Source organism: Hetaerina americana, unplaced genomic scaffold (assembly GCF_022747635.1).
Source record: "Hetaerina americana unplaced genomic scaffold, ioHetAmer1.1.p SCAF_1, whole genome shotgun sequence".
Classification (NCBI taxonomy): domain Eukaryota; kingdom Metazoa; phylum Arthropoda; class Insecta; order Odonata; family Calopterygidae; genus Hetaerina; species Hetaerina americana.
In genome coordinates, this window is record NW_027286069.1 from 89,465,622 (window position 1) to 89,476,009 (window position 10,388).

Sequence of the window (10,388 nt, forward strand, 5' to 3'; positions counted from 1 at the left end):
AGGTTGGCTTCATGATTAACAATAGTGAGTTCACGTGAAATTATGAGACCCAGGGTTTGGAGGCGTCGCTTTCCACCATTTAATGAGAAATTGACCGTAAGTATAGGTACTAAAAAATCTGCCTGATAGGCTTCCATGCTAGTGAACATAGGATTGCTCAGAGAGAGTAACATTGATAGCAGGCAATAAACCAACCAACAGTCAGGCCTACCCTAGTTTCCTCAATAAGTTAGGCCAAGACTAGTTCCTTTTTTGCTATTGAATTAAGGATTTCATGCATTGATCCTTAAACAATTTCAAAAGCAGTAAACATCGTCAATGTCAAAATTTCATCAACTCTCATTTGAGTGCAGGGTACAGTTCAAGTGAATAACAATGATGAACATTTAACATAAATCTGCTCATATATTACAAACTATATTACAATATCAACTGACACACAATAATACATAAACTATCTTATACACAGTGAAGAAAATATATATATATTTTATTTACAAAGGAAATCTGGTTTTTACCCATAGATTAGAATAAATCTGCAACTTTCATGGGATTCTTTACTATTTACATTAATACTTAATCAAACAACCACCTCTCAAAGAAACAGGTTTTCGTGCGATATACATTGTCCTGAAGGCAGTCTATAAGTCAAAAACTCAAACTTTCACATCGACGAAATATCACCCATTTTCAAAACGTCACCGTAACACACATCAAACATGAAAAGGGCATGTTAGAACTCCAGCTCCAAATAAAATCACGTTCTGGAAACCTTTTAGTTGTATAATAATACTTATATAGCTTTAAGCCACACATTCACATCACGTTAGTACACAGCACGTACGATGTAATTGACAACTCATGGAAATCAAAGAAGTGCACCAGATGTACTAGGTGGATTTCCCTCCGCAACTGGAAAATTACCCTCAGTCCAATGTATGAGATTATGTTCAGGCATTTGAGATGATTGAAAATGGTCTTTCAGAAGCATCTGAGAGAAATTGCAATGCATTTGATAAGCATCATTTTCTTTCACAGCATCACCACAAAGCCTGTAGAGATCTGAAAAATATTAAATTCGCAATGAAAACAATTTAAGGAAACTGATCTCATAACATAAGTTAAAACATAAGAAAGTTCAATGACTCTTCAACTCAAAATGCATTTAGAACCCTACTCAACAGAAAATATCTGTAACAAGTGAAAATAGTTTTCCTTTATATCTTGAATCCATATGGTTCAATAACGACTTTGCTTTCTCAAATAAACAGCTAGGTTACAATCTTGCCTCAATGACTCGATTGTCTTCTTTTAAAAGGATTTTAATCACAATTCAGCCAATTTGTGATTATCAAATCATTTGAAAATAAAATGGGGATTAAAGAAACTTATCATCCAATGATCATTAAAACTTTACACTCTTAACAAAAGACAATTCCATTTCTATTATTAGTTTGAAGCAATGCCGCATAATGAACCAATTGAATACATATAACAGCTAAAATAATCACAACTAATAATAAAATTAAACAGAATAGGCATATAATTGTGAATTCTCTCTTGTCCTCCATGCACATTCAATGTGAATTGAGGTGATGCATAATTTACCTTTTTGTAGAATACATAACACACATTCAGAACCAATACTTTAAAAAAGTCCGTAGATTATCCATTCACAGTAAATTCAAACGAAGAAAATATACAAGGCATTTTTTCATCTACTGTCCACAATTACCCACAAAATAACAACAACAAACAACAACAAAGATTTTCCCATTCCCAGTGTCAAAAGAAAATAGGTTGGCTGGTCACCCATTGGCAGAAAGTGGCAGATACTGTCATATCAATTTCTCCCACAAGTCAAATAATTCTTCCATTAACCATTCCCTACCAGACGATGTATGGTAGTTATAAGGGAGAAAGTAAAGAATTCTTTTGCCAACTTAGATCTTATAAATTGGATGTGACTGACCATAAGATTCAATCATCATTCATCTTAATAAGTAAAATTATCATGATGCCCCAACAGCACAGATTCTTTGATTACATTTGCCCAAAGAATAAGCCAAATCATGCATTGAGTTGCATCCTTCAGGTAACCATGAGCGCAGAGCTTTTCAGGTGGCATCATAATCCAATTGTCGATGCAGGTAAATGATAAAAAATATGATAAAAACTGGAACCGGAGGATCCTTTTTGGCTTTCCCGAGAAAAAGTGTTGACACTGTGGTGCTCAGACCACCACTAGTGACTCAGGTGATCAGCCACCTTATCTTAAAAACAAAATTTAGATCACTTATGTCTAATGAGTTGCCTTGAGTAGTTGCGAGTCCATTTCCCATCAACAAATTACAGAGAATAAAAATAAAATATGATGAATTGAAAACCTTAATGGCTATGAATAAATGCATGAAAAGCATGGATGCAAAGGAAAATTTTAATGCAATACCAATTGTTACATAAGAAAAGGAAGGGGATTTAGGAAGTGACCACCAATGTTTCATGTGGAAACTTTTGTCAACCAACCTCAACAATTGATGGAAAATGATATCATGAAAAATAAAATTTTCATTAAATAAATATTACTTATAGTCCACCATTTTCACTGCTAATATCCCACTTCAATTTTCCATTTGAGTGAAGAAAAGGGAAGGTTTAGATCAAGCAATTTTCAAGTACGAATATAGCCCTGTATTTTAATGAACCTTAGTTTTTTTATGGCACCATAACTCGGCTAAAGAGACAATGCAAAAATTTCAGAGTATAAAAATCATTTGCCTCAACCAGGATTCGAACCTGGATCCCTTGATTTCTGGCCGAGTGCCTTAGCTAGCTAATCAGAGTGCAAGAGGATGCCTCGGTAGCTTAACTGTCTAACGCACTCGGCCGGACATTAAGGAATCCAGGTTCGATTCCCGGTCAAGGCAAATGATTTTTACACTGAAATTGTAGCATGTAGTTCACACTTTGCAGAAGACTCCATTAAAAGTTACTGTCGGGGCATCTCCCACAGTTTCTTGGAATTAGGCAAGATGAGACATTAGAGAAAAGGTTAGTAGTAGTGGTTTTTAGGGGAGGCGACCGACAACTGAGGTCATTTGTGCCATAGGGGATGGACAGGAAAGGACGAAGGGTGGAGAGAAACCCGGCATCGTCATTAACCTACCCTTGACGAAAGGTGCCAAGGGGTCCGTAGTTTAACGTCCCATTCGACGGACGGCGTACTCACTCAAATTCTTCCAAACTTGTATTCAGACATATTATTTGTAATTATCTGTGCAAAATGAAATGAAATAATCCTTGCAAAAATGTCCTAGATTAAAAACCCACAAGTGAACAGCAATATGAGAATAAAAATTACCATAGAACTGAAAAGTAAAATCGTTGAAAAGCAAGAATGAGGGGCTAGCATGGGTGATCTAAAATGGACATTTAATCAGCCAACATCAATGACTTGCACTATCCTCAAGAATAAGTACAATATTAAGGAGACAAATGTTCCAAAGGGAGTGACAAGAATATCTGTGCAATGATTATATATTCTCAAAAATGTTGAAAGATTGCTTCACACACTGATAAACAAAAAGCAATTGCAATACTACCCAATTAGAAAGAATACCATCCTGTCCTCTGTACCATCTTTCTTCCCTTTTGGTGAATGAAAAGAGCAGAAAAAGAATCAACCTGTTTGAGTCCAATTTTGATGTTACCTCTGATAGGGCGATTTAAATAGTGAAGTAATTCGGTCATAGTTTAACTAAGAGTATGGCTAAGTTCTTCTGTTGAGAATCAGCTTCAATTTCATCTTCTACACAAACCTCGGGGTAAACATTTTCTCGTCCCATTTTCCTTGGATATTTATCTTGTCAAGCGTATATCTTTTGTCAAATAATTAATTCCATATTCTTCAATCTTTACCTGCTATTGGAACTCACAAGAAAACATTACATAAATGGTTAATTAAATGGCTTACCTTTTAAGATAGCTGAGGCCCATAACTGTACATGTACATCAGGAATTTTACTAGCAAGCTGCATTGCAGGTGTTACCATGTTCATACTTTCCCGACTATTACATAAGGATAAAAATATATGACCCAAAAGAACCAATGAGCATGATGTCAGTCTATTTAAATCCTCTGCATTTGCCATTTTAAGAGTTTCACGTAAGTAGCGCCTGAAAGTTTAAGCAAATAGGTAAATAATTCAGTTGTGAATGAATTCATTAAATTTTTTAAAAATGAAAACAAGCATCAAACTCACTTGGCTTCATTGTAGCGTGCTTGGAAAAATGACTGGAGACCTTGAACATAATACGCAGCTGCACGCAAGCTATGGGAGTGAGTGGGTAATGTTTCTGGATTTATGCGTTCAAAAAGAGCAGTGAACTCCTGTTCTCTTTTAGCACGGAGGTATACTATTGCTAGATTGAGATTGGCAAACGTCCACAGTTCACGTTCTTGAGATGTCTAGAAAAAAATATATATATAATTACAAATACACCTCAATTTTCACAAATCTAAACATACGCATTGGAGTAGAGCCCTAAAATTAATTTATTTGAAATCAATGTGATTAGTAGATATCTTTGTTTTAAAATGAGATCTGTGCATACCAAAAAATAAGCCAACCAAAAAAATCAGACGCAATAAAAAGGCCATCACAAAGGATCATCCTTGATATTGATATGAATTATACTACTTATATTTTCCCATTTATAGCATGTGATTATCTGTCAGTAGGAAATAATCATCACTCTAATTTCCACAGCACGTAACCAGAAGTGATCACATACATTACCACTGGCATCCGATATAAGCCGGTGTTTTCACTTAAAACACTTTCAGAAGAAGTAAATATCAATATACTCTATTGATTAAAAAAACATAAACTGCAATTAACGAAAGGTACCAAGGGGTCCTCAGCTGAACGTCCCATCCAACAGACGATTCACCACAGATAAGACGGAAGTTATTAATAGAGCCAGAAGAAATTTAGGGATGGTGAAAAGAATGTGTAAATGAGAATGATTATAAAGTCACTAACCAGGCCAGTTCAGAATTATAAAATGAAATTTGGCAACGACAAGGATAACCTGAGCCAAGTAATATTAGATAGAAATATAGAAAAAGCACTGAGGAAGACAAAGTCAAACACAGCAGAAGAAACGGATAAAATCCCCACAGACTTACTGCAGAGTTCAGGGGAAAATGGAAGGAAGGGATTCTTTTGAACTTTTCCACAGTATTTATGAGGACAGAATATAGCCACAAGATTTCCTCAGGTCAATTTTGATCCTGATCCCCAATTAGTACAAAGCACCTAACAGACTAAAGGACAATGAGTTTTATTTCACAAGCCAGACCAGAGGAACCACATCAAAATAACTATAAGTGTCCATAAATTGAAAAAGAAATGTACTAAATAAAAATAGAAATTTATGATACATAATTGTAATCTAATTACTTCAATATATTCTTAGCTGACAATGTTTCTGCCACAACCAAAGATCTATCGTGGTATCCTTTTTAAAGTTAGTATGGTTTCACGGCTTAAAAAACTTGGGGAAAAACACAGAAGCCACTCGACCCTTCTACTGACAGTATTCGCTAATTTTGTCCGGTCATTTAGTTTGAGTGAACCAGAAAATGTATTCATAAGGTTTGTTCATACGCATTGCACCAGTCGTGCCAATATGCATTGATATAAATTTTTAGGGATAGATTCATCAACTGACCCACTCGAGTGAGTGGTGGCACTTAAGCTCATTCAGTCAGCTTTGTGCTACCTACATACCTAACTTATAAAATATTAACTTTATCTTTTGTCATTTAAAGGCATGCATTTCTATTTCTCCTCCCTTCACTTATTCTTGATTCTCTTTTAGGTGAATGTGCTATTGTTAAACAGAATTACAACCCTGCAGATAAATAAATTTTTACGGTAGTGTTCGCCTGAGGAAACCAGTGGAGTGTTTGTGTGTGTGCCCATTAAATTTTGAGCAACTAAATATATAATCCACACAAATTGCATTAATCACCAGTAGACTTAAATTCCCAAGACACTAAATTATTCCTGAACACTTACCCTTAATGCTGCACTAAATTGAGCTTCCGCAGATTCCATACAATTCATGCTCATAGCATATAGACCTAATAATGTATGGAGTTGTGGCCGATGCGTAACTAGTAGCCGAGGCTGCTGCTGACAAAGACTACATGCCTGAGATATTTCCTGCAACGCCATCGTCTTATTTCCCATCACCAATCGACACATTATTATGTGTTCCAGAAGCATCAGTTGAAAGACCGATAATATGGGTTTATTATCTAAAACTGGGAAATAGAACTAAGCATTAATTAAGCATAAACCAACTCATCAATTTTGTAGTTATGAAAATTGCTAAAAATTTAGTACAACAAATTTACCTTTCTTTTCTTTTACAAACAATTTGTACACATCATTGTCTTTTTTACGTACTTAAGAGTTTACCTTGTTTTGATTACACACACTGTCATATCTATAACTGTGACCACATAAAATTCAGTCATAATTTATTACTATTTTTCATTCAGAACTTTTTATGAGTTTCATTACCATACGAGAACAGCCATAGAAGTCATTTTCTCTTTCATGGCTAAAAAAGTATGAATGTGCATGAGGAGTACTGCCCAAAGTGAAAATGCCATGAACAATATAAATCAAATTTTAATCAGACAAAAATAGCAAAAGAAATCTAGTTTGTTCACAGACTTTTGTAAATACAAGCACAAACATATATTTATAAATAAAATGTTTTCTTCCCTAATGCATATGATTGAATACTTTTCATCGTATATAAAATAGGGATATGACATTTGTGTTTCCCATTCGACATGCTATTTTCTACCGCCAATTTTAGATATATTTACACACTATTTTATATATTTACAGTATAATTCTTGCTAATCGCAGAACTATTGCATTTTCAATGTATTTGTAACCATATTTCCCAAATAAAATATTTTACCAACTGTGACAATTCATCAAACGGTTGTGAAAAACATCAAATACCACTGCACCCATTTAACCATTAGCCCAAATAACGAGTAAATCTCAATTACAAGCATTTTTTCCCATTCCAAAAAGGGATAATAATCCTAAATAGGATTATAAGCCATTTTTTAATCATCAATAATACTGCAAAATGCACTTAGCAATCCACTGTACATATTTATATTTAAGAAAACAAAATGTATTGCATCCAAGTATACTTTACATAAAAAACAGAGATTTAAATAAATGGGGCATGGAGGATGGGCTGGCACTTGATGGCTAAAGCAACTTTACAGACCATGTCATCAAGCATTCTATCAAGATGAATCTGCACATACGTTAAAAAATCAAAAAGTGAATTTTTCCAAAAAATTTAAAATGAGTTTTTTATTTTTATGAATAATCAAAGTATGGCTGTCATCAACATGACATGTCTGAACCCTAAACTCAAAACATCTGCCATTAAATTTAGATGCTCAGCAAAAGATTGAGATAAATATTGGCTATGTCATGTGATGACTAAATGGATAATTTATTTCTTTTCAAATTTAATCATTTTACCAAACTGAACATTGGTTAAGCCACAACTATGCATTATATACTTACTTTTAAGCTTTTCTATTTGCAAAAGAGCTTTGTCAGTATACTGCTGTGCTTTATCCATATATCCGGCCTGCATACTGTGCATCACAGTTACAAGGTATACAAGAACATATAAATGTTCTCTGGGTAGCCAAATAAACATATCTCCCACACTTATTGATGTCAGAGCTGAAATGAATGATGAACCAATTTCAAATATTAAGCTTTGTAGACTAATTAAACTAAACAGTTCACAAAAAAAGACCAACTAATACTAAGCAGAATAATGTGATAAACTAAACTTTGGATGTACTTTGACATTCTGGGCCATCCATTTTCTCACCGAGAAAATCACGATGTTTTTCTTATCTTTTGACATGAATTGACACTATGAATATTAAAACTTTTCATAATGTTCTCATCGTGAACAATTCCCGCTCCAACTATCAACTCTCACTCGAAACAATAATCACTTAGAGTGAATAAAATGTACATAATAATTTCTTGGATCCATTTAACAATGATATATAAGAATTCTCGGCATGCAAATCGGCCAAATATACTGAAGCTAGCAGTATCATTCGAGGAAACATTGATCACCCAGACAATTGAGGCCCACAAAAATTTTTTTTTTACTTATACCTTAAGAGATCAAATACAAACAACTCATTTTTTGAACGTTCATCGCTATAATCATCCCTTACCAATAGCGTACACAAAGGTAGAACTTACTTTCATCTATTTGCCAAGCTGGGTGTACAATTACATGTATACTTTGTTGAAGCTGCTTCAAACAAGGTTTTACACTTTTAACTTGGCCAGCCATTAAATAGTGACATACCTGAATTAAAGAAAGTAATTCAACATTAACAACTGAATAACTCTACATCTCTTCATATATTTCTGTAATATAATTCAAAATAGTACCTGTAAAATCAAAAAGAACACCTTTAAGTATTCCTTATGATGCTGATGTCCTTGCCAACTATCAAGAAGATGGCCAGCTTGATTTAAAAGCGAATGTACCTCTTGAAATTTTTTATCAATTAATAATAGCTTTAAAAAAATAAAACAGTTAGTTAATATCGTTAGAAATAAAAATAAATCGCACAATGCAAACACATGAAATGGCACAAAAATAGTTGTTGCAATGACGTTCAAATAGAATTCAATCTTAAATGCGAAATACAAAGCATTAAGAGAATGCATACACCGAAGCCGTTACTGATCATGAGTATCTCGTAAGCTTTTACTTATTTACAATGTTTAGTTGATTGCTTATGGCCAAAATTTATGGAAAAGATTTCTGACTTTCATATTACATGACATTAATGACAAAAATAGTATTTACATTCATAGCACTAAATTTTTTATCATTCGAGCGGCAACTCTATTCCCATGTTGGTCGATTTAATTTTTAAATGAAAAATTCACAGAATAGACAATGTGTGTACCTACCATTCCTTTACTCAAAAGAAACAAAACCCTAGTATAGCTTGCAGCCGATATGTTTGCATAATCCACCCCAACTCCAAGAAGGCTGCTAGCAAGTTCATAGTCCTTTTCACTAGCATGTATTTGCTAGAAAAGGAATAACCACAAATCAGCAACGTTCACAAACCTAATTTAACAGTAAATACAAATTTTTTCAACATGCTGCTTATTTAATGAATCAACTTACTGCTAATTGAAAAATTAGTCGGCAATGCCAGTAGACGCTATGCTGAGAAATTTCAATCGCTTTCCTCAAAATAGGCTTAGCCAAATTAGATTGGGATTGCTGTTCGTATAATTCCGCGAGGACACTCGCTGCTTCAAATTTAACATCGTCAAAACCATTAATCATCTGGGATAACAGCCACTGAAATATACATAAACAAACCCTGGAGTCAAGAGCGGCAACGGCAAACCTCCGTTACAGGCCAAGTATGGATGATGAAAATAAGGCAACAAACACACATGAGGCACACCACTTCACCATACACGTTAAAATATCACTTTCAGCACTAAAACTTTAAATAAGAGCGTTATATAGACACCAACCGCTTGTTCCAAATGGCTTCTTGTTAAATCTACATTCTTTGTGTGGGTCAATAAAATATTACCCAGCTGTAAATGAGTTCTGGCCTCCACTCTTGGTGGCGGATTAAAATTAAAAACGGCCTGCAGACACTGTATACACAATTTTATGTTAGGAGGACTAGAAGTACGGAAATTTTCCGCCAAACCAAGCAGCGAGAGATACCAATCGTCTTGCGAAGACGCCATTTTGACATTTCTGCAGTCTGCGTCTTTCTTATGTTTGTAAATTCAAACTAGGCGTCACTCAATTGTTTCCCACGGTGGATAAATTCAAAACTTCAATAAGTCGTAGCCTTTAGGAAATCAGTAATTTGACAAAATCACATAAATTTTCTTTTAAAATGGGATTAAATACAAACTTAATATGCAATTTATAAACTATATTTTCCATCCACCAGTACGTTTATTAAATAACGCATATCTTTTTTTCAAGAGAAAGGGATATTCAAACGAGGATTATGTAGGTTCCATGAGCTTTTGTGACTGGCACAGATCAAAAAAATGTCACAGAAAATTAAAATACCAAATAAAAGTAAATATTTATTTAAGCATGTTTCAATTCATGCCATACTAAATTAAACAATAAAACAATCATACATTATTAGTGTTATATTATGTATCTAATGATTATTACTCTTATTACTAAAAAAACTTTCAGAATTCGCGATTGGTTAAATAATAAAAATTATC

The 10,388-nt window shown here is 34.0% G+C and overlaps 1 protein-coding gene across 1 annotated transcript; it reads right to left on the reverse strand.

Annotated features, from left to right (window-relative positions):
* Positions 1-385: 385 nt before the first annotated feature.
* Mau2 (Mau2 sister chromatid cohesion factor) lies at positions 386-9,884 on the reverse strand. Its single transcript, XM_071583657.1, has 10 exons — positions 9,660-9,884; positions 9,298-9,477; positions 9,075-9,197; positions 8,544-8,672; positions 8,349-8,457; positions 7,641-7,805; positions 6,087-6,334; positions 4,263-4,468; positions 3,974-4,176; positions 386-1,062 (listed from the first exon to the last, which is right to left on the reverse strand). Exons 1-10 carry the CDS (start codon positions 9,882-9,884, stop codon positions 869-871), a joined length of 1,782 nt encoding a protein of 593 aa, XP_071439758.1. The 3' UTR covers positions 386-868.
* Between the last annotated feature and the right edge of the window lie 504 nt (positions 9,885-10,388).